Source organism: Carcharodon carcharias, chromosome 7 (assembly GCF_017639515.1).
Source record: "Carcharodon carcharias isolate sCarCar2 chromosome 7, sCarCar2.pri, whole genome shotgun sequence".
Taxonomy (NCBI): Eukaryota; Metazoa; Chordata; class Chondrichthyes; order Lamniformes; family Lamnidae; genus Carcharodon; species Carcharodon carcharias.
In genome coordinates, this window is record NC_054473.1 from 130,939,404 (window position 1) to 130,964,188 (window position 24,785).

Consider the following 24,785-nt stretch of genomic DNA (forward strand, 5'->3'; position numbering starts at 1 on the left):
GTGATCGGCTGTGCGCTGCCATTTTACACGGGCGGGTCAATGAAGGCCCGCCCAGTGTAACACAATACTGGTAGCGCTCGGCGCCACCTGCGTGGGTGAGGGGAGGAGGTGAGAGTCGGGGCCTGCCCGGAAAGTAGGAGAGAGTTTGGTATGTTTTCAGAAGTTCCAAATAGGGGTCAGCCAGCATTACTGCATAGATGGAGCTACCAAATGGAACTTGCAAGGTCAAAGCTAGGTTGGTGGCCTGGGGTTTTAAAAAATGCTTTGGAGATCAAGAAGTCAGAGTGAACTTGCCCGCAGCAGAAAAGGTAGTTTAAAAATTTTTTTGGCCCTTTTAGCAACATTTTCTCAGGAATGTAAATCAATAGACATAAAAGCCGCACTTCTGCGGGGAAATCATCTTTAGAGGGAAGTGTTTCTCCGACCTCCTATGGAGGTGCCAGATGTAGAAGGAAAACTTTGGAAGTTAAGTAAGTATGTCTAAAGTTAGAACAATGCTTCCAGAGAATGGTACTTTTCAGTTAGGTCAGTTTTGTTAAAGCTGGGCTGTCTCCAACTGAAAGTGAATCCTGCCATGTTTTATTGGTACTATGGCGGGAAACTCTTGGGCATCTTTTTGGTGCATGTTGATGACTTCTTATGGGGTGGTACTAGCAAGTTCTAAAAAAATGTTATTGACAGGATTAGAACAGAATTTAAGATTGGGAGTCAGGTTTCTGGGGCCTTTAAATATATCTTACTTGGAATATGTTAACCTTATCACAGTCAATCATGCCAGGTCTTCGCAAAAGGATGCAGATGCTTCCAAAGCTGAGAAAGAGCAGCTGCAAAGTCTAGTTGGACAATTGAATTGGCTGGGCACACAGACAAAACCGGTTGTAAATTTTGAGGTCTTAGAACCAATTACTGTAATGAAACATCCAAGGATTGAGGACATTTTACAGGCAAACAAATCATTAAAAAATTAAAGATGGAGGAACATGTGCTGAAATTTCCATCTTTGGATGATCTCAGGAATATAAAATTGATTATTTTCAGTGATGCCACTCATGCAAACTTTGTAATGGGTTTTTGAGCGTAGCTGGTTGAATAATATTTCTTATGGAAGAAAGTGGGAAATGTTGCCCCTCGGCTTAGGAAGCCAAGAAAATAAGGAGAATAGTAAAAAGTACTCTGGCTGCTGAAACTCTTGCACTTGTTGAGGCAGTTGACATGGCATTCTTTTTATCGAAGATACTAGGGGAAATCCTATAGCAAGGAGAAGGCAAAGAAACCATACCTATTGAATGTTATATAGTCAATCGTTCCCTTTGGAATAATATGCACTCCACCAGATTGTGAATGAGAAGGGACAAAGAATAACTAAAGACAAAAAAAAAACTTGGTTCTAACATTTTTTTTTTCTTTTTCAGCTGGAACAAATTGATAATTTTTTCATTGTAGATGGCAGACAAAGCCTTCTGTTCTTCTATCAGGAATTGGATCTACCAGAAGCAGGTTATACTGTACAGAATATGATAATATTTGCAGTATTTAATTCAAACCCATGTTCTTACAGATTACCAAAGATACATAAATAATAGCCATTATAGCCAATCGCTGCTTTATTTTAAAAGTATATCAAACATTTTGCCCAGTTCTTGGTTTGTTATTCTTAATTTTGAGAAGAAATACTTTCAATTCAAGTCCCTCATTTCTATTTCAACTTATTTTATACCTTCTTTTATTTCTCCCCTTTTGGGTACTTGGCCTTCCTAAATCCCTGCCCCAACTCCACAGAACTTCTTGACCTTCTAATTTCCTGCCACCATGCCAAGCTTAGCTCCCTCTTAGATAAGCCTACAGTTTCCTTATGTGCCTCCCTTGGCCTCCTTCGAAGAGCCCAGTGAGGCACTTGTCACTGGCCTCTTACAAGTAGCAACCTTAACTACTCTATCCTTCTCTCTTGTCAACCTTCTCACACAGCGCATCCACTGGGGGCTGAACTTGCTGATCTCATTGCTGTCCAGTTCATCCCTTCTGGTGTTGATCCTGTGGACTCTGCCGACGGATCAGCTATCACCGCCTCTTTCCACATCTCCCTCCAGAATGTCTGTTCACATGTGAACAAGGCTCTCATCATGCAGAAGCTCTTTGTCGATGATTATATCAACATTGTGGCCTTGGCCGATACTTGTCTGAGGGATGATGTCACCTTTCCACTAAATGAAGCCTCCCTGCCTGGATGTAGCTTCTACCACTTGCCCCACCTTGACTGTCATGGTGGCAGTTTGGCTCTTATCACCAAATAGAGCCATGTTCTGTCCCCCTTCTTCTCTGGCACTTTCTCCTCATTTGAACATTTCCCTTTGTTCCGCCCCTCTAGCATGTTATTTGAAATCCTTCTTGCCGAGATATCTTCATTGCTTTCCTCCATCAAATGACTTCCCATCCTCAGTCATTTCGACCTCCATCTCAATTCATCAGGGTCTTTCTCCTGAGTTCACTGCACTCCTATTCCTCTTTCCTATAAACTCCCCAACCATTATTCACGCCAATTCCCTTGACTTTACTATCTCAAGTGGTTTCACTACTTTATTGTTTCAAGCACAGATAAGGCCATCTCTGATCTCTTCCTTGTGTTGTTCTCAACCCACAATCCATCCCCCTTACTAATCCTACATCCTTCTATGTCCACCCGTGGAAAAACAATTCTCCCCTAATTCACTTACAACTGCACTTTCAATATCCCAGCTATTACAACCTTTGGCCCTCCATTCACCACAGCATTTCTGCAGCTACCAATCTGCTCAACCACATCCTCACCTTCATTTTTGATGCCCTAGACCCCATATAAACTTTTTCTCTCTCATTATGGCTGTTCTCCTTGGGACAGCTCTCATCTCTACTCCCTTGGGAGACTTGAATGTGCATGGTGTGAACTTGGAGGAGAGACTATGGGTGGAATTTTCTGCTCCCGCCAGCAGCGGGAATCATGATGGGGAGAGTGCAAAATTTCGTGTGATGGCAAAAATCAGTTTCATGATTGGAATTCTATTCCCCTGACTTTCATGGTGGGTTAATGGTGGGTTGACTTTCCTGCTGATCGATGTTGGGAACTGTATTTACATATATTTCCATATCATGAATACTCAATAAACAGCCAGCTCTCTGGGATCACATTATCCCTTCAAATTAAGTGCCCTGCCAGCAGATATTTAGAATGGTCTGATTCACAACCATATATAAGTGGTGTGAACCTGGCGACCTTCACTTCACCAACAACTCTGAGGTTTGTAGACGCTGCTCTCGCCTAGATTTAACAGCAGTGCTGCCATATCTTGCTGCTTCTTGGACTCAGTGCCAAGGCTGCTGACCATCAGGCAAGACCAGTGGGAAGTTGGGGGAAGACCGGAGTCATGACTGGGGTAGGGTGACTGGAGCACAGGAGGGAAGGGTGGAAGACAGGCATGTCTGGGCAGGGTATGGGGCATGAGAGGGAAGGGGGGAAGACAGAGGCGTGACTGGGGGAGGGTGTGGAGCACGGGAGGGAAAGGAGGAAGACAGAGGCATGACTGGTTGGGGGAGGAGGGGTTGTTAAAGGATTGGAAGGTAGCTCTGTGAGACTACCTTGGGGCTGCAGCCACACAGTTGGGGTCAGATTCAAAACATTGTCCTGGGGCTGGGCGGGCTATGCTAGAAGGCTATGCATGGCATGCATGTCCTGGTCTTAGTCATGGGAGGGGGAAAGCTGCTCAGGGCAGTGTTGGTCATACATTACATAGTGTGTAGGGCATAGTCAGTTGTTTAAAGATGTTGATCCTGGGAGTTGGGCGGCTGATGGCACAGTCACGGTTGGGGGGGGTGCATCAGCAGCCTGTAACTCCTGTAACTTGAGAGCTGCTGGTAAGGAATGGAGCGGGGTGGCGTGGGGGAGGGTACTGGATGGTTTCATGGTGGGGGAGGGCGGATATTGGTCCCTGAAAGTCACGGTGAATGTGGCATCGAAGGGGATGGGTCAGATCGACATAAGGCATTGGGATATCAACAGAAAAGGCTTCAGGTGGGGGGAGAACAGGAACATCAACCACAATGACAAATGGCTCCAGGGTTGAAGGGGGAGGCAGGAGAGTGATTGGAGGAAGGGAAATTTGGATGGTGAAGATGGAGGAGGATAGAAGGGACTTGGAGGGTAAGAGGGGGAGGTTGGAAGCTAGGGTCTCAAACTAGAATTGAAGAACCACCATTTCTACAAAGAGCTGGCGTCACGCAGTTGAAAAATAATGGTGGAAAAAAATCACGCAAGAAGGGCTCTGAGGATGTGTGGGAGGAGTCAATAATTGCAATCTTGGGCCAATTGAAGGGGCACCCTAATAATTTTCGGCTGAAGACATGGAGATCAAAGCTCAGCTGTGCAGTGTTAACCTGTGTCGGATGTCAATTGAAGGAGTTTGGCACCTTAACCCATGGAAGACATTCTTACAAGAATCCATTAAGGCTTGGGGTAACATTTGATTTGGTCTGATTGCCCACATGTCCGTCACAGAAGAATGTAAAATGGAAAGAAGGATCAAGTGGCCATGGTTGCTGGACATAAGCAACATGCTCAGGACAAGCCTCCACATTATCGACTGGATGGTCATGAAATAAGTGTATGGCTGGGCTGGTGTCTAGGCTAAAGGAGGCAGGCTAACAGCAGCCTGACTGAAGGTAAGAGCACTCGGCTGTTTTGACCTTGATCAAAGCATCTTTGTGAATGCACGGTCATGTTGGAGGGGGATGCTCAGCCACCTGTGAACCTTCAGGATGTGCTTCAGTTGTGAGTGATGGCCTGGAGTTGCCATGTCTGGAATGAGGGCAGCCCAAGGGCTTTACACTGGCTTCGTGGCTTGGTGATGGAGGGAGAGCATTCCTGGGTAAGGTACAATCATGTCTCTAATCTATTTGTCCACAGATACAAAGATGAGTGCAGAATGCAGGCTGCAAGCAACGCTGCCTTCTTGATATCTTTGATGTGAGTAAGGAGAAGAAAGGCCCGTTACCATATGGCAGACCTCAGGGAAGAGCGTCATCCTGAGGAATAAGAGCCAGCAGGGCCCCAGGAAGACCCAGATGCTGACGAGGAGGGACCACATCCATGAAGGCATTTAGCGTGACTAAGTGTCAACAGAAGGTGCCTCTCATATGTGGAGATGAGCGAAAGACAGTGCTGTAGACACCTTGCTTGTTTAGAAATGTGGTGGAACATATTTGCCACATTCTCCGTGAGGATCTGATGCTGCATGGACTGGGAGGCTATCCGTGGCAAGTCGCTCTGAAGGTTACTGTTACACTGAACTTTTTTTTGCCAGTGGATCATTCCAGGTCTGCACTGGGGACCTTTGTGGAATCTCTCTCAAGTATCCACACATAAATTAATAAGGGAGTTGACTGGTCCCCTTTTCAGTAAAACACACCATTATGTCCAGTTCACCATTGATGAAGCAAGTCATGGATTTTCAGCAATCTCCAGCTTCCCACAAGTTCAGGATGCCATTGACTGCGCATGTGGCCTTGAGAGCTCCTTGGCAGCAGCCAGTAAAGTTTGTTTAATAGAAAAGGATTCCACTCTAAATGTCCAGCTGATCTGTGATCACCGAAAACAGATCATACATGTTTGTGCCAGGTACTCTGGGACCTTGCATGACTATTATATCTTGAGTCAGTCCCAGCTGTCACAGGCCTTTGAGGGCCCTTGGCGCATAGAGTGTTGGCTCCTCGGTGATAAGGGGTACCCCTAAGGACATGGCTAATGACACCCGTTCATCTTCCACAAAGTACATCAGAGGAGAGATACAATGCAGCACATTCAGCTATAAGGTCCTTTTAGAGCAAACTATTGGCATCCTAAAGATGCACTTCAGATGTTTGGGCCGATCGGGTGGGGCTCTCCTGTAATCTCCACGTGGGTGTCCCACATCATAATTGTTTGCTTCACCCTACACAACCTAGCTCTGCAAAAGTTGGTGGGGGGTGGTGAGTTGCCACATGGAGACACAGAGAAGCTACACATCTCCTTGGATGAGGAGGACGTGGAGCGGGATGAATCTAAAGAGGGCGAGGATGCAAACACGCTGCTTGAGGATGCCATTGCATGGGCAGAACACGGAAGACGTGCCTGTGACACTCTCACAGCAACAAGATTCCAGGAGGAGTAAGATGAATACAAGCTGATACAAGCGCAGTTCTCCTGTACCTTCGAGTCAGGGAAGACATCAAGACCTCCTTTGTCATCAGACAACTCAATCGAAGTCACCAATCTCCAAAAGAATAGTAATTTTTAAGGCTAACAATGGGCCCATCTTGGGAAGTGTAGGGAGTGTGTGGCCATTGTGCAATGGGATAAGCACTTCACCAGCGCTCACTCTGAAGCAACTACACATTGTGCAGTCTTTTCAACCATGAAATGAAAATTTTACTGATCAAGGCAGCTTTCATGGGGCGGAAATGCGACTACAAACATCATTGCATTCTAGGCAGTATGGTAGAATCTGGGTGGCTGTAGGAGTAACGTCATCCATCATTGGCTGTAACTTGAGTGTCTGAAGACCAGAGTTAAATCTGAATAAAAGCACCTCTCCAAATGCCAGCTCTCATGCATGATTATTGGTGAGGCTGCACCTTGATACTGATCACAAGGATGCCAAGGATCCTCAGGATGCTATGATCTAACAGCCTACAGCATGGATGCAAACCTACAAGTTAGGTAACCATTGAAAGCACAGAGAGTGTATTCAGCAGGACCATCGTGTGATCATGGACAGGCACTTATGATTCTGCATTGGTTGGAAGCCTGCAAAGCTGATGTGCAGCATTCCCTTGCCATCTGGGAGAGACGTGGCCCACTCAGTATTTACGCATCTTTTAATGTTAACTTAGTACCCTTGTTAATACTGAAGAGCACTCAGGAGATGTCCTGGAGCATCGCTTTCATCCCATTCCAGTTCTCCACATTTTCGTCCTCCTGCAGTCCAATATTTCCAAGGAACTCTAATGCACCGATTGCACAGCCAGGTGATGAAATCCATATTGAATGTCTGTCTTTGACTTGTCAAAGGGATTTTGTCATGCAATCTAGGCAGCCCTTCAGGTACAAGCTAACGTCCTCACTTGTAACAGGCCGGTATCATCAGGCTGTGCACACATCTCTGACATTGCACACTCATTGCTGTCTAGTAGACATTGCAAATGCTAACGATTAGAACCAGCTTCCATAGCTCTGCATCATGCATGTGGAGGATGGGAAATAATAAGGGATTAATATTTAGCAGTAAACGCAGTAATGAGAGAACGCTACAAGCAGCCATGAAAGTCTATGGTCCTCAATGATGATTCATACTGTGACCAAAATCTGACTATCATTAAATGCAAGCTATTACAAAGTGGACATGGCTGGAGTAACTCCAACGCAGCTTGCGATCAAAGTCCTATAACATTCACACAGAACAGACTTCAGCGCTATTGCATCAGCATGATCAATAACCTTCTAAGAACAATACTCATGAAGCCACATTATTAGATCCTTTGATGCAAGGCATGTATTTACAATTTCCAACCATCACATTCATTCAGGAACTGCCTTTGTTCATCTCTCTTATGTGGAACTACAGGCAACTGACTGAGATGAGATTGAATTAGAAAGTATGGAACAGAGGGACGCACTTGAGGAGGGGGCCATCTGTGACCCTTGAATGAACGTGGAGCATTGAGTCACATGGTAAAGCCATTCAGTACCTGGAACATTGAGTGAGAAGCAAAATATATTTGCAAAGTGATTGAACACCCATGCCACCATTGTGCATTCATAATTTCTTAATTTTCCATACTCTGCCTTGGTGCTCTATCTTGGTGCAGCCCCAACACCCACAGCAGAGGTGGAGGCAGCCTATTGACTGCCATGACCTGTTGTCTGAGATGACTTTGGCGGGTTTTCTCTGGAAGCACAGGCCTGGAGGTTGCAAATGTTGCAACTTTAGAAATAGTGCACCTTGGCCTGCTGCGAGTCTCCTGCTCAGACCAGATGCAGTCTCCTCTGCCTGAGCAGCTGTAGTTGATGGAGTCACAGGCAGAGGGGATTTGGAGTGGCTGGAAACCCTTGGAATGTCCTGGGTGGATGTCCCCAGGATGTCTGGCTGACGCTGCTCCTCCATTTGGATGCCTGAAGGCCGCCCCCGACTCCTTGAGGAGAATGGGCACCTGGAGGGAGGTCAAGGTGCCCTGTCTCTCTCTTCCCCAGCCACTGCTGGATCCAACCCATTGCTAGAGTGATGGAGTGCAGGTCTGAGCGCAAGTCTGTCAGAAACTGTGCGTTCTGCTGGACCTGGGTCTATGAGGTGGCTGCCACCCTCCCCATGGAGACTTTGATGCACTTGCATTCTGGAGCCACAAAATGAGACAGAATACGGAGGGACTCCTCCATCCTTCAGTCAAGTCTGGTAATAGCCTCTGACAACTCTGCCTGATGTTCCCCTGCCTATCTTTGCATCTCCAACATTTTGCCTCGGGCCAATGGCAGAGGCTCATCATCTGACTTAGAGTCTTGGAGTCTGGTTTGCAGCAGTCCTCAGAGTGCCAGAGACCTTGGCTGTCACTGCCTCCGCCTGCTGTGGAGACATGTCAGTAAGGTGATCACCAGAGAGTGATCCCAAGCCTACTCTAGTTCTAAGATGTACCAAGGTGTGTGTCTGTGCTGGTGGAGGGTGCTGGTGAATGCAGTAATGGCTCTTCTTAAAGTGGTTCGTCAACCTCCTCATCTGGGGAGGAGAGGGGGCTGGGGCTTATGTGCTGGCGGGAGGTCTGTCTCGGCCTCTTCCTGCTGGCATCTGGAAACGAGAGAACATGGAATTAATGCTTGAGTAGGCAGGTTCCTACATTATATTTAACTCATTGTGATCGTCCACATGTGGCTGAGGAATAGAGGAAGCATCCTCACTGGCTTGTTGGAGGAGGCTGATCTTGCTTTCCATGCATGACCGATCCCTGTCCTCTCCAGCCAATTCTGTGGCCTCCTCAAAGCAGGAGAGGTTGTGCAAATCCGGGGTGCTCCCTCTGGTCTGAAATCTCTCCCTCATGTTGTGGGCTATCTTGTGCTGTATAAAGACAGATGGATGGATTGGGATGGAAGAGGAGTTCAGGAACATGCATGCCTGCAGTGTGTGCTGAGTCCTCCCTCCCCAGTAAAGGCTGAAGACACTGTTTGTGGGGGATCTTAAATGAGATGGTGTTGTTAAAGTAGCTGTCAAACATTCTCATAGACCCAGGTCCAGCAGAATGCATAGTTTCTGCCCAATTTGCGCTCAGACTTGCACTCCATCATTCTATGTCTGATCTGCTGCTAGTGTGTAAGATCCCTGTGGACGGTAACCCTTAGACTACCTGATGCCCTTATGAGAATGCAAGTTTGGAATGAGAGCAAGTCTGATTTACCCTGGTGGAGTGGATGAGATCACTCATTTTCTTCCTGCACTGCAGGGCAGACTTTTTTTGTTGCCCATTGGCACTGGCCTCCCTGGCGACCTTGCAGGCCGCTGAGGTTAGGTGGATGGTCCTCCTGGTCCCATCCCTGAGAAAGAGGACCTTCTGCTTTTCATGGATGGCCTGGAGGAGAATCATCAGGGAGGCCTCACTGAACCATTGATCTGCTGGCTCGGAACATTTTGCAGACTTTCCGAGGAAATTCCCCATACACCTGGGCTGCAGAGAATAAATGTGTGTTCAGGCTCTAGTTAAATATGGCACCAGGACCTTCAACCACATGAGGTAATGGTAGGGCAGATGAATCACTGCCCACCCCACCATGAGTTTCGACGAGCTCCTCACTGATGCATAATTAATGAAATCAAAAGAGGAAGATTGGGCACAAAATCGGGAAACACACCAATTGTTCCCACCTGCCACTGCACTTAGGGCAGAATTGTCCCAGATTTGCACAAAGTGCAGTAGTGGGCAGGAAGAAGAGTCATTTTACCTGCTGGCCACAATGGCAGGTTTTCACACCATAGCATCCCTTTTTCATCCCTAATTACGCAATCGGACAGCCTCTGATTTTCCCTCCACAACGTTATCTCACCGTTTCCTCACGCAGGGTGCCATATTTAAACTGCAGCTGCACACACACTTCTCAATGCTTGCAGCAAAGCCATGGAGGCCAGCCGCGATGTCCTCTATCCCTGCTCTGGCCGCAGGAGGCCCATCAGTCTCACCACTCCAGCTTGGGAGCCGGTGGCAGAGATGGTCAGTGCCAATACTGCACACAAGAGGACGGCCGCCCAGTGCAGAAAACAGATGAATGATCTCATCTGTGCTGCCAAGGTAAGGCAACCATCTTATCACTCTAAACTCACACACTCAAAAGGCCATCACACATTTACTCGCATCTCACTCACTGCCAGCTCAAGGGACATCACCACTCACTCTCTAACACATACCCTCACATCTCCATCTGGCCTTATCCCCTCTGGGGTCTGCCTCCTCAGCCCTCACCATCTTGAGGCCACATGCACATACCATGGGATACCTCCCTTCCCCGGTACACCCTTGCCCTGCAGCCTCTTCCTTTGCCTGACCACTTTTCCCCCTTCCTCAGTACACCCTAGCCCTGCAGCCATTGAAAAGCCACCCTTGCCTTAAGGATGGTCTGGTAGGAAGAGACCTGCCCATGAGCCTCGCTAAAAGTGATATGGTGCTGCTTGTGAAGCCTGTTGCTGATGATCTCGAGTGCTGTCCGGAGCAAAGTAGGCAAACAAACGTTGAAGTCCCGTGCAAAGTGCAGCTCGCTGGCTGCATGTCACTTGTGTAGAGTTGTGAAACACATTGGTGTGCTCAGATGATCCAGCATGGGGGCCGATTCCAGCAAGCAGGGTTTATAATGAGATGCTAAAGTATTGAAATTAGGTTCCCGACATGCAGCGGTGGGAAACATAGCCCATTATTGACGGGTGGAGCAGTAGATCGCAAACTGGTCTCACAACCGCGTGAAACTGATTCTTGGCCTTCTTGCACATCAACCCTCTCCTCCCACCTGTCACATTTCTCCAATGTAAGCAGGGCCGGAAAATCCCAGCTTTAGTCTGCAAAATGGAAAATTCTGTCCTATTACTACTTGTCCTTTTCTGCAGCCTTTGACACGGTGTGCCACACCAACACCAATCTTCTCCAAAGTCTCCAACTTTCTGCTGAGTGGAACAGCACCTGCCTATGCTGGTTCCATTCTTACCTATCTAGTCATAACCAGAAGATCAACAACAATGCCTCTCTTCCCATCCCTGCACTATTATGTCTGGAGCCCCACCCAAGGACCTTTTCTTGGCCCCCTCCTATTTCTCATTTACAGGATGGTACCTGGTGACCTCACCTGAAAACACAGCATCAGCTCCTACTTCACCACCAAGTCTCTCAAACCCTCCACTTTCTCTAGCATCAGACTACTTGTCCGACATCCAGAACTGAATGACCAGAAATTTCCTCCGACTAAATTTGTAAAGACCAAAGCCAATGGACGGAATCATCCCAGACCTGCACTAAGTGTGGTAGCAGGTAGATATAACTATGTTTTACCCCACTGGCCGCGATGGCAGCTTTTCACGCCATATGGTCCCACACCTGCCACGTTATTTATGCATTCCCATGAAACACGCTGTTTCCATGGCGGGCAGGCTCTCATTTGCCCACAACGCCATCACCTTACCGTTTCATCAAGCCAGGCGCCATATTTAAAGTCCGACCGCACATACACATCTCTGTGCTTCCGGCCCATGGCTACTGCAGAGAAGCTGTCCACGAAAGCCAAGAAGACTGCAGCCCCCAGATTTAGTGGCGCATCACTGGAATGCCTTTTAGGTGCCGTGGAGGCCCGCTGTGCTGTACTCTACCCCCGCCCTGGCTACAGGATGGGCAGCGGCATGACCAACCAAGCTTGGGAGGCGGTGTTAGTGGTTATCAGTGCCAATGCTGCACAGAAGAGGTTGGCCATCCAATGCTGATAGAGGATGAATGATCTCATCCATGCAGCCAGGTATGGAAACCATCTCATCGCTCTAATCTCACACACTCAAGCCCCTCACACATTCACTCACTGCCAGCTCAAGGGACATCACCACCCATTCTCACACACATACCCTCACATGTCCACCTGGCCTCATCTCCTCTGGAGACTGTCTCCTCAGCCCTCACCATCTTAAGGCCGCTTGCACAGATCAACATGTGCCCTCACACACGCCCTGGGTTACACTCCTTCCCCAGTACAATCCTTGCCTGAGGCCACTTCTCTCCCTTTGCCAAGCAAGCTCTAGCCTTGCAGCCATTGAACAACCACCCTATGTGGCTGATCTGGTAGGTAGAGACCTGCCATGAGCCCCCCTAAAAGTGATGTGGTGCTGTCTGTGAAGCTTGGTGCTGATAACTGCAAATGCTGACTGAAGTAAGGCAGGCAAACCAACCTTGAAGTCCCATGCAAGGTGCAGCCTGCTATGGGCACGTCACTCATGTGCTGTTGTGAAACACATTGGTGTGTTTTCCCGCTGACGTGGGCGGATGATCCAGTGGGCAGGATGATTTCGGTGGGCAGGCCTAATAATGATATGCTGATGTATTACAACGATCTTTCTGATGTCTAATAGCAGAGAATGTGGCCTGCCATCGGTGGGCTAGGTGGACGATCGCAAACTGGTTTCATGCCATAGTGAAACTGATCGCGTCATCTTATCCACTCACGTCACCAAACGCGCCCAATGCCGGCTGGCACGAAAAATCCCAGCCAATGTTTTTGTCCCCACCATAAACTCTTTCCCTAGCCATCGACTCCTACCCTCTCTAGCAATTTTCTGAGGCTGAGCCAGACTGTTTGGAAACTTGGTGTGATATTTAAACCCGAAATGAACTTCCAACCACATATCTGGGCCAGCATCAAGACTGCCTACTTCCGCCTCCATTACATTGCTGACTCAGACACTGCCTCAGCTCATCTGCTGAAACTCTCATCCATGCCTTTGTTACTTCTAGACTTGACTATTCCAATGCACTTTGGGCCAGCCTCTCATGTTCTACCTTCTGAAAGCTTGATGTTCTCCAAAGCTCTGCTGTCCATGTCATAACTTGCACCAAGTCACGTTCACACTAACGCCTATTCTCACTGATCTACCTTCGCTCTCAGTTAAGCAATGCCTTGCTTTTAAAGGCTTATCTGAGTTGTCAAATCGCTCCATGGCCTTACTTCTCCCAGTCTTGTAAACTCCTCTAGCCCTACAACCATCCAACATTTCTGCACTTTTTCAATTCTTGCATTTTGAACACCCCTGGTTTTAATTGTTCCATCATTGGCAGTTGTGCCTTCAGAGCCCTAATCTCTGGAATCCATCCCTAAACCTCTTTGCCTCTCTTCCTCTCTTACCTCCTTTTAAGCACTTTTTAAAATGGGGTGCAGCTGAGGTAACTGAGTGAAGACTTGGGCCAGAATCTTCGGGTCAGCGAAATAAAATGACGCGCGGTGACGTCAGCTGCGCGCCTGCCAAAATGTCAAAGGCCTATTAGGGCCATTTAAAACCTAATTAAAGTTATTAACCGAGCTACCCGTTCAACGTTACGGTTGGCAGGCAGGCGAAGAGCCCAGGTGGCCTTCGCATTTATCATGAAACCTCATCCACGGGCGGGATGAGGTTTCATGACGGGTTTATAAATTAAATAAATTTTTAAATTAAAATTCATTGACATTTCCCAGCTCATTTGACACTGTCACATGAGGGGACATGTCTTAAAAATCTTTTTTTTTTAAATTTTTGAAAATCAAACTAATGTCCCTGAGGCAGCTCTGTGGCTCAGGGAAATTTCTGTGCTCTGTTGCGCGCATGCACGAAAGAGCACAGGCCCCAACTCAGCTGACTCCTCCCGCCCGCACAGGGAGCGCTCAGTGCTTCTGGGTGCGCGTCACGCTGGGTGGGCCTTAATTGGCCCACCCGTGTAAAATGGCAGCGCCCAGCTGATCGCGGGTGGCAATCAGCTGTGCACCAGCTCCCGCCCCTGCCCAACACCCCCGACGGGGAGAAAATTCTCCCCTTGGAGTTTGGTGAGTGGGGGAATTCAGTGAAGGTGGGAAGGAGGTGTTTGTTTCCTTTTTCTAACTTTCTTACCCTATAGTAATTGGTGGTTCTTGTTCTACTACAAGGAAAGGAGCTAGCTGTTTGGTGAGTGTCTGGTAAGTGGGTAAGTTCTATTCTATCCCTAAGGTTTAAAATAGTACACAAATTTGTGGTAAAGTTAATAAAATATATTAAGTAAAGCAACATAAATAACTGATTAATATAATTCAGTAATTATTAAAAACACATTAAGGATGGCAGGACAGGTGATGTGTCAAGGCTGTAGCATGTGGGATTTCCTGGATAACATTGCAATCCGGGGCAAACACATCTGCAGTGTTTACAGCTTGAGGAACTTCGGCTCAGAGTTATTGAGTTGGAGGCTGAGCTGCAGACTCTGCAACATATCAGGGAGAGGGATAGTTACCTGGGTGTTTTGTACAAGGAGGCAGCCACATCACTTAGGTTAGGGTCTTCTGATTTGGTCAGTGGTCAGGGACAGGAGGGTGTGACTGAGTGAGGCAGGTAAGTGGACCCAGAGGGCAGGAGTACAGGAGTGTGAGCCTCTGCAATTGTCCAACAGGTTCGAGGTTCTCTCAGCTTGTTTAGATGAAAGTGGGGGCTGCAGGGTGGATGAGCAAACTGACCATGGCACCGTGGTACAGGAAGCCATTCAAGTGGGGGGAGCAAAAAGTAATGTAGTAGTAGTAGGGGACAGTATAGTGAGAGGGATTGACACTGTTCTCAGTAGCTAACAGCAAGAGTCTAGGCGGCTGTGTTGCTTGCCCCGTGCCAGGGTTCAGGACATTTGCTCAGAGCTGGAGAGGAACTTGCAGGGAGGGGGAGGATCCAGTTGTCATGGTTCATGTAGATACCGAGATTCTGCATAGAGACTATGAGAAGCTAGGCACTAAATTGAAAAGCAGAACCTCAAAGTTTATAATCTCTGGATTATTATCTGAGCCGCATGCAAATTGGCATTGGGTATACAAAATTAGAGAGGTGAATACATGGCTTAAAGACTGGTGGGAGAAGTGGTTTCTGGTTTGTGGGGCATTGACACCAGTACTGGGGAAATTAAGGATTGTATTGTTCGGACAGTCTACACTTGGACTGGGCTGGGACCAATGTCTTTGCGAACTGCATAACTAGGGAAGTAGAGAGGGTTTCAAACTAAACACGGGGGGCAAGGGATCAAAAGTGGAAAGCTGTCGTATATCAAAGAGTAGAGACAAGTTAAGAGAGGAAAATAGTAACATGAAAAATGAGAGTTGGAAAATGGCAGGTAGGGACAGAGAGAAAAATACCTAAGAATGCACAAAGATTCAAGACTAGATGTCACAAGGTCTATCTGTATCTGAATGCGCGTGGCATTCATAACAAAGTAAACAAATTGATAGCGCACACTGAAGTAAATAAATATGATCTGATAGCCATTACATAGACCTGGCTGCAAGATGACAAGGACTGGGTCCTGAATATTGAGGAGCTTATGACCTTCAAGAAGAATAGGAAGCTAGGTAAAGGTGGAGGGGTAGTACTGTTAATCAAGGATGGCATTTGTGCAATAGTTAGAGATGACCTTGGTTCAGATCAGGTTATATAAATAGGCTTGAATGGAGCTGAGGAATATTAGGAGAAAGAACTCACTAGTGGGAGTGGTCAACAGGCCCCCTAATGTAACCACAATGTAGGACAAAGTATGCAAGAAGAAATATTGGATGCTTCTGATAAGTGGACAGCAATAATCATGGGTGACTTAAATCTACATATGAACTGGAAAAATCAGATTGGCAGTAGTCGCCTGGATGAAGAGTTCATAGAATGCTTTTGTGATAGTTTCTTAGAGCAGCATGTTCTGGAACCAACCTGAGAGCAGGTTATATTAGATTTGGTATTGTGTAATGTGACAGGATTAATTAATTACCTCAGAGTAAAGGCGGCCCTAGATAGTCATGACCGCAATATGATTGAATTTTACATTCAGTTTGAAAGGGAGAAGAGTGGGTCTAAGGCTAGTATTTTGAACTTAAATAAGGGCAACTATGTGGGCATGAAAGCTGAGCTAGCTGAAGTTAACTGGGATACTAGGCTAGGGGATAGATCAAAAGAGAAGCAGTGGTAGACATTTAAGGAGATATTTCAGAATACTCAGAAAAGGTATATTCCCACGATAAAGAAAAATTCTAAAGGGAGGACCCACCATCTGTGGTTAACAAAAGAAGTTAGGGAAAGCATCAAAATTAAAGAAAAAGCATATAACCCCAGAAAGATGAGTGGCAGGTCAGGTGATTGGTCAGAATATAAAGAACGCAGAGAGTAACTAAAAGGTAAATCAGGAGAAAGAAATTAGAGTAGGAGAGGAAGTTAGTTAGAAATGTAAAAATGGACAGCAAGAGCTTCTACCGGTATTTAGACTGGAAAAGTGTAGGTAAAGTGAGAGTGTTGGTCCTCTAGCGAGTGAGAATGGGGAGTTAATGGTAGATTATAAGGAAATAGTGGATGAAGTAAGCAAATATTTTGCTTCTGCCTTCACTATAGAGAATACAAAAACATTCCAGGAATAGCTGTAAATCAGGAGTGGAGGGGAGAGGGGAACTTGGTGAAATTACAATCACTAGAGAAGCAGTACTGAGCAAACCGATGGAGCTGCAGGCTGACAGGTCTCCAGATCCTGATGGACTTCATCCTCGGGTCTTAAAAGAGGTGGTTGGAAAGGTAGTAGATGCGTTGGTGTTAATTTTCCAAAATTCTCTAGATTCTGGAAAGGTTCCATCAGATTGGAAAGCATTCAAGAAGGGAGTGAGACAGAAAGCAGGAAACTATAAGCCAGTTAGCTTGGCGTCTGTTGTGGGCAAGGTGCAAGAGTCGATCATTAAAAAGGTTATAGCTGGGCACTTAGGAAAGCTCAAGGTAAGCGGGAAGAGTTAGTATGGTTTTGTGAAAGGGAAGTTATGTTTAACCAATTTATTAGAGTTCTTTGAAGGAGTAACATGTGCAATGGATAGAGGGGAACTTGTAGACGTAACTGTACTTGGATTTCCGGAAAGCATTTGATAAGGTGCCACATCAAAGATTATTGTGGAAAATAAAAGTTCATAATGTAGGGGTCATATTAGTGTGGATAGAGATTGGCTGGCTGACAGAAAGCAAAGAGTATGTATAAATGGGTCTTTGTCTGATTGGCAGAATGTGATGAGTGGAGTCCTGCAGGGGTCTCAACTTTTTACATTACTGATTTAGATTAAGGGAGCAAAGGCATGGTAGCTAAATTTGCAGACGACACAAAGATAGGGAGAAAAGTATGTTGTGAAGAAGACAAGGAGTTTGCAGACAGATATAGATAAGCTGAGCGAGTGTGCAAAAATCTGGTAGATGTAGTATAATGTGGGAAAATGTGAAGTTGTCCACTTTAGCAGGAAGAATAAAAAGCAGAGAACCAGAGAACAAAGAACCTCTGCAGAATTTCAAGGTGCAGAGGGACCTAGATGTTCTCGTGCATGAATCACAAAAAGTTAGTATGTAGGTACAGCGTGTAATCAAGAAGGCTAATGGAATGCTATTCTTTATTATGAGAGGAATTGAACATAAAGTAAGGATATTATGCTTCAGTTATACAAGACTTTGGGGTGAGACTGCATCTTGAATACTGTGTGCAGTTTTGGTCTCCTTATTTAAGGGAGGATGTAAATGCATTGGAGCCAGTTCAGAGGTGGTTTACTAGACTGATACCTGGAATGAGTGCCTTGTCTATGAAGATAGGTTGCACAGACTGGGCTTGTTTCCCCTGGAGTTTAGAAGAGTAAGGGGTGACCTAACTGAAGTATATAAGACCCTGAATGTTGTTGACAAGGTGGACGTGGAAAGGATGTTTCCTCATATAGGTGAGTCCAGAGCTGTTTTAAAATTAGGGGTCGCCCTTATAGGACAGAAATGAGGAGAATTTTTTTCTCTTAGAGGGTTGTGCAACTTTGGAACTCTGCTTCAGAAGGCAATGGAGGCATTTTTAAGGCAGAGGTAGATAGATTCTTGTTAGGCTAGGGAATCAAAGGTTATTGGGGGTAGATGGGAATTTGGAATTCAAAACACAAACAGATTAGCCATGATCTTATTCAATAGCAGAGCAGGTTCGAGGGGCTGAATGGCCTATTTCTGCTCCTATTTCGTATGTTCTTATTGCTATGATTAGAGCCGGTGTTAATTGCTGTGCAAACCAAATCCCAGAGGGAAACTTGACTTACGGGCCATATCCTTTTTTTGTATTCTGAAAATGAGTAGAAGATGTGCTGAACTCCACCATAAGAAGTCCAATAACACTTTTGGGATTTTAAAAATTAAAATTAAAAGTTTTATTAACAAGACTAAAAGAAAACGGATGCACACAAGATTACAGTTACACAATTAATGTTAGTCTTACAAACATTCCCCCCAAAAAGACTCTCTACTTGGCCAGACCCACAAGTAAACACCTTCCAGGCAACACTCCCTTATAGATGTTTAACTATAAGGAATCCAGTAATATTATCCAAGGCAAAATGCTGTAGCTTTAATAGAGGTATACCACATGCCCTGTAACTCTCTCCCACTCTGCTGTGGAATCCAAACTTCAGAATAAAACTGCTTGTTGTAGCCCAAGACTTTTCTGGCATGACTGGTTGGCTGGTTCAAACAGCATTTCCTCCCAGCCCAAATTTAACAGCTTCCAACTCAGCTCTAGCTGCTATCTCAACAGCTCAAACAGGAACTCTAAAATACCTTTTTTCCCCTTTCATCTCAGGTCCCATTGTTCTCAGACCTCTTTGAAACTTAAATTCTTCCAAATTGAAAATCTTTCATGTCTCTATTTTATCTTTGCTTTTGGGTCAATAAAATATAATACTCCCATTTCTATTTCCCAATGGAACTCCTGCAAGATGCAAACATGTTTTTTGTTACCTTGGCGCCCTTTTGATATTCAAGCTCTCAACTTATCTAAAAATGAACCTGTTTACTTGTACTTCAAACCAAACACCTCTATCCTTTTCATGTTTCAGCCTCCCCAGGCAACCTGTATCCTATTCATCTCTGCCCAGCTTAATTAAATCATGCACACACACATACACACACATAGGCATTTCCACAGAATGTTCCTCAAAAATATTTTTAAAAACACATCCATTTCTCACAGTATGTCCATAATTCTTTGACGAAGATTTTTTTGTCATCTGTCCTAATATGCCCTCTTTATGTGACTCGGTGTTAAGATTTGTTTGATAATGCTCCCGCAAAGCGCCTTGGGACGTTTTATTACATTAAGGATGCTATATAAATACAAGTTATTGTTGAAGATTTACTCTACATTCCTCATGATCAGTTTAAGACACAGTAGTGGAGATCTGGGAACTGATTAAATTTGTGTGCCTTGGGGAGAAAGCTAATGGGATGGAGAAAAATAACCTTTGAGGGATGGGAAAAACTAAACAAAACCTAGATATTGGGTTTTGAATGGCCAACTGGTCCTGAATTTAAATTTTTGGTGTATTCAAGATTGTTTCCAATTGCATTAATTGTTGTCCATATTGGATGATATGTATTCTATATGTTACACAACATCTGTATAATATAGTTAAATAGCCATGAAGCACTGGACCACTGTTAGTTATAATGAAATAATTTTAGGGAAGGTTTGTGGCACACATTGTTTTCAACTATTGTTTTCTTTTATGATTTAGTTGCTCTTGGGGCAAGTGGACCCTCACCAGGATCTTTGAGTTGTGGTAAGATGTTAAAGCTGTTTCTTACTGATGGGAAGGAAGCTGCTTTGACTGGAATTTGTATTGCCTTTCTTCGAGGTAATGCCAGCAGAGCCATTACAAATGAAAACATATACAGGGTAAATTTTTTAAATTTAATTCTCGCACTCTGATCGTTCTAAGATTTTGACCCAGTTACTGTGATATGTCTCCAAGTCAGGATGCTGTGTAGCTTGGAGGGAAACTTGGTGGTGATGGTTTTTCCATGCACATTCCACCCTTGTCCATAAAGGTGATGGAGGTTGCATGTTTGAGTGGTGCTGCCATAGAAGCCTGGGGGAGTTGCAGCAGCATATTCTGTAAATAGTGCATTGCAACCACAGTAAACTGATGATGGAGGGGGTGGATATTTAGGCTAATGGATGAAATGTTGATTAAGAGGATTACATTCTCTTGGATATTGATGAGTTCCCTGAGTATTGTTGGAGCTGTCTCCATCTCCAGTGGAGAGTATTACGATGCACTCCTGATTTGTGTCTTGTAAGTAGTGGAGATTGGGGAATTCGGAGGTGATATACTTACCGCTGAATACCCAGGTTTGATGTGCTGTAGTAATCATGGCATTTCTATGGCTGGTTCAGTAGAATTTATGGTCAATAGTGACTGGCAGGATATTAATGGTGGAGAACTTGGTAGTGCCATTGATCAAGGGGAGATGGTTTGGGTCTTTCTTCTTAAAGATGGTAAATACCTGATGCATCTATGGCACATTTGCCACTTGTCAGTCTAGGTCTTGCTGCATGCAGCATGGATTGCTTCATTATCTGAACACCGTGCAATCACAGAGAACAGCTCCACTTCTGAAGTTATATTGAGTGAAGGTCATTGATGAAGCAATTGAAGATAGTTGAGCATAAGACAGTACACGAGGGGATTTAAAAAAAAAATCATTCACAGGATGTGGGCTTCGCTGGCTGGGCCAGCATTTATTGCCCATCCCTAGTTGCCCTTGAGAAGGTGGTGGTAAGATGTCTTCTTGAACCACTGCAACCATGTGGTGTAGGTACACCCACAGTGCTGTTAGGGAGGGAGTTCCAGGATTTTGACCCAGCAACAGTGAAGGAACAGCAATATATTTCCAAGTCAGAATGGTTAGTGACTTGGAGGGGAACTTCCAGGCGGTGCTGTTCCCATCTATCTGCTGCTCTTGTCCTTCTAGATGGTAGTGTCATGGGTTTGAAAGGTGCTGTCTAAGGAGCCTTGGTGAATTCCTGCAGTGCATCTTGTAGATGGTACACACTTCTGCCACTGTGTGTTGGTGGTGGAGGGAATGAATGTTTGTGGATGAGGTGCCAATCAAGTGGGCTGCTTTGTCCTGGATGGTGTCAAGCCTCTTGAGTTTTGTGGGAGCTGCACTCATCCAGGCAAGTGGGGAGTATTCCATCACACTTCTGACTTGTGCCTTGTAGATGGTGGACAGGCTTTGGGGAATCAGGAGGTGAGTTACTCATCACAGGATTCCTACCCCCTGGCCTGCTTTTGTAGCCACAGTATTTATGTGGCTAGTCCAGTTCAGTTTCTGGTCAATGGTAACCCCCAGGATGAGATAGCAGGGGATTAAGTGATGGTAGTGCCATTGAACATCAAGGGGCGAAGGTTGTATTCTCTCTTGCTGGAGATGGTCTCTGCCTGACACTTGTGTGGTGTGAATGTTACATGCCACTTGTCAGCCCAAGCCTGGATATTGTCCAGGTCTTGTTGCATTTAGACATGGACTGCTTCAGTGTCTGAGGAGTCGCAAATGGTGCTGAACATTGCGCAATCATCAGTGGACATCCCCACTGACATTATGATGGAAGAAAGGCCATTGATGAAGCAGCTGAAGATGGCTGGGCCTAGGACACTACCCTGAGGATCTAGTGCAGTGATGTCTTGGGGCTGAGATGACTGACCTCAACAACCACAACTATCTTCCTTTGTGCTAGGGGAAAGTTTTCCCCCTGATTCCTGTTGACTCCAGTTTTGCTAGGGCTCCTTGATGCCACACTTGGTCAGATGCAGCCTTGATGTCAAGGGCAGTCACTCTCACCTCACCTTGGGAATTCAGCTCTTTTGTCCATGTTTGAACTAAGGCTGTAATGAGGTCAGGAGCTGAGTGGCCATGGCGTAACCCAAACTGGGCATCAGTGAACAGAGAATTGCTAAGCAAGTGCTGCTTGATAGCTCTATTGATGACCCCTTCCATTACTTTACTGATGATGAGTAGACTGATAGGGGGGTTAATTGGTCGGGTTGGATTTATCCTGTTTTTTGTGTACATGACATACCTGGGCAATTTTCCACCTAGCCAGTGTTGTAGCAGTACCGGAACAGCTTAGCTAGGGCCGCGGCAAGTTCTGAAGCACAAGTCCTCAGAGCTATTGCTGGAAGGTTGTCAGGGCCCATAGTCTTTGTAGTATCCAGTGCCTTCAAATGTTTCTTGATATCACATGGAGTGAATCAAATTGGCTGAAGACTGGCACCTGTGATGTTGTGGACCTCTAGAGAAGGCTGAGGTGGATCATCCACCTGGCACTTCTGGCTAAAGATTGTAGCAAATGCTTCAGCCTTATCTTTAGCACTGATGCACTGTGCTCCTCCATCATTGAGGATGGGGATATTAGTGGACTCTCCTTGTCCAGTGAATTGTCCACCACCATTCGCGACTGGATGTGGCAGGACTGCAGAGTTTATAACTGATCCATTGGGATCACTTAGTCCTGTCTATCATTTGCTGCTTATGCTGCTTGGCACGCAAGTAATCCTGTGTTATTGCTTCACTAGGTTTACACCTCATATTTAGGTATGCAGGGTGCTGCTCCTGGCATGTCCTCCTGCACTCTTCGTTGAACCAGGGTTGATCTCCTGGCTTAATGGTAATGGTAGAGTGGGGGATATGCCGGGCCATGAAGTTACAGATTGTGTTCGATTACAATTCTGCTGCTGCTGATGGCCCACAGTGCCTCATGGATGCCCAGTCTTGATTTGCTAGATCTGTTCAAAATCTATCCCATTTAGCATGGTGGTATTGCCACACAGCATGATGGAGGGTATCCACAATGTGAAGGTGGGACTTCATCTCCACCAGGACTATGCAGTGGTCACTCCTACCGATACTGTCATGGACAGATGCATCTGTGGCAGACAAGTTGATGAGGATGAGGTCAAGTGTGTTTTTCCCTCTTGTTGGTTCCCTCACCACCTGTCGCTGACCCAGTCTCACAGCTATGTCCTTTAGGACTCAGCCAGCTCGGTCAGTAGTGGTGCTACCGAGCCATTCTTGGTGTGGTACCCCACCCAGAGAACATTCTGTGCTTTTGCCACTCTCAATGCTTCCTCCAAATGGTGTTCACCATGGAGGAGCACTAATTCATCAGCTGAGGGAGGATGGTACGTGGTAATCAGCAGGACATTTCTTTGCCCATATTTGACCTGGTGCCATGAGACTTCATGAGGTCTGGAGTCGACGTTGAGGACTCCCAGGGCAACTCCCTCCGACTGCATACTACTGTGTCGCCACCTCTCCTGGGCCTGTCCTGCCAGTGGGACAGGACATACCCAGGGATGGTGATGGTGATGTCTGGGACATTATCTGTAAGATGTAATTCCGTGAGGATGACTTTGTCAGGCTGTTGCTTGATTAGTCTGTCAGACAGCTCTCCCAATTTTGGCACGAGCCGCTAGATGTTAGTAAGGAGGACTTTGCAGGATTGACATGGCTGAGATTGCCATTGTCTTTTCTGGTGCCTAGGTCGATGCTGTGTGGTCTGTCTGGTTTCATTCCTTTTTTGTGAATTTGTAGCAGTTTGTTACAACTGAGTGGCTTGCTGGGCCATTTCAGAGGGCATTTAAGAGTCAACCACATTGCTGTGAGTCTGGAGTCACATGTAGGGCAAACCAGGTAAGGATGGAAGATTTCCTTCCCTGAATGACATAAGTGAACCAGATGGGTTTTTACAACAATCGACAATGTTTTCGTGGTCATCATTAGACTTTTAATTCCAGTAATTCCTACAGCGATGTCCTGGGGTTGAGAAGTTTGGTTTCCAAAAACCACAACCACCTTCCTGTGCACCAGTTAGGCCTCCAGTCACTGAAAAGTTTATCTCTGATCTTAACTGAATTCAGTTTTACTGGGTCTCCTTGGAGCCATGTATGAATGCTGTCTTGATGTCATTCTCACTTCATAAAAGTGAAAAATCATGTGCACTACATATAATGACTCATTGATTCTTTGGAGTTCTGTTTGAAGCTGACATATAGACAAACAAGACCATGTTCCTGTCAGAACTCATGAATTTAAAGGATGCCTTGTGAAAAGCTGACAGGTGGTGGAGGTGGGAGATCACTGTACTGTTAATTCTTACCAGCATTATTTGTAGCGAAGACATTAGCTCAGTGATAAAATTCTCCTCTACGTATTTGGATACAGTAATTTAATTTAAATGGGCTAAAGGATGCATTAAAGTGTTTGAATGTGCTAATGGCCTGGAAATTCCTCAGAGCTGCTTTTGCTCTGCTGCTGTTTCTTTGCTGGAAGTGCAGTAAAAACCCCATTAGCTTGTGTAAATGAGATTTCTCCTGCATATCAGCAAAATAATGCCAATGCCACTTGGAGCAGCTCTGAGGAATTTTGATTACTGTTGAGAGTAGTTTTTGCACAAAAGCAAAGTACTGCAGATGCTGGAAACCTGAAATAAAAACAGAAAAGGCTGCAAATCCCTCAGAAGCTCAAGCAGCAGCTGTGGAGAGAGAAATGGAGTTAATGTTTCAGCTCTGTGATCTTTCAGCAAAAATGATATAAGATCGGGTGGAATTTTCCAAGCCCGCTGGTGGTGGGTGCAATAGGTGGTGTTTGAGGAAAAAATGGTAGCACCCACTTCATGACGGGGTGAAGGCACGCCATGATCTTCCGCTCAGCCAC

The 24,785-nt window shown here is 45.7% G+C and overlaps 1 protein-coding gene across 1 annotated transcript in view; it reads left to right on the forward strand.

Annotated features, from left to right (window-relative positions):
* LOC121280052 (dynein heavy chain 5, axonemal-like) overlaps positions 1–24,785 on the forward strand; it is a 336,766-nt gene that overhangs the window by 42,431 nt on the left and 269,550 nt on the right. The window contains exons 4-6 of the mRNA XM_041191681.1: positions 1,413–1,505; positions 14,632–14,648; positions 19,818–19,962. Of these exons, the coding sequence (XP_041047615.1) occupies positions 1,413–1,505; positions 14,632–14,648; positions 19,818–19,962 (255 nt within the window). The remainder of the gene's footprint in view (positions 1–1,412; positions 1,506–14,631; positions 14,649–19,817; positions 19,963–24,785) is intronic.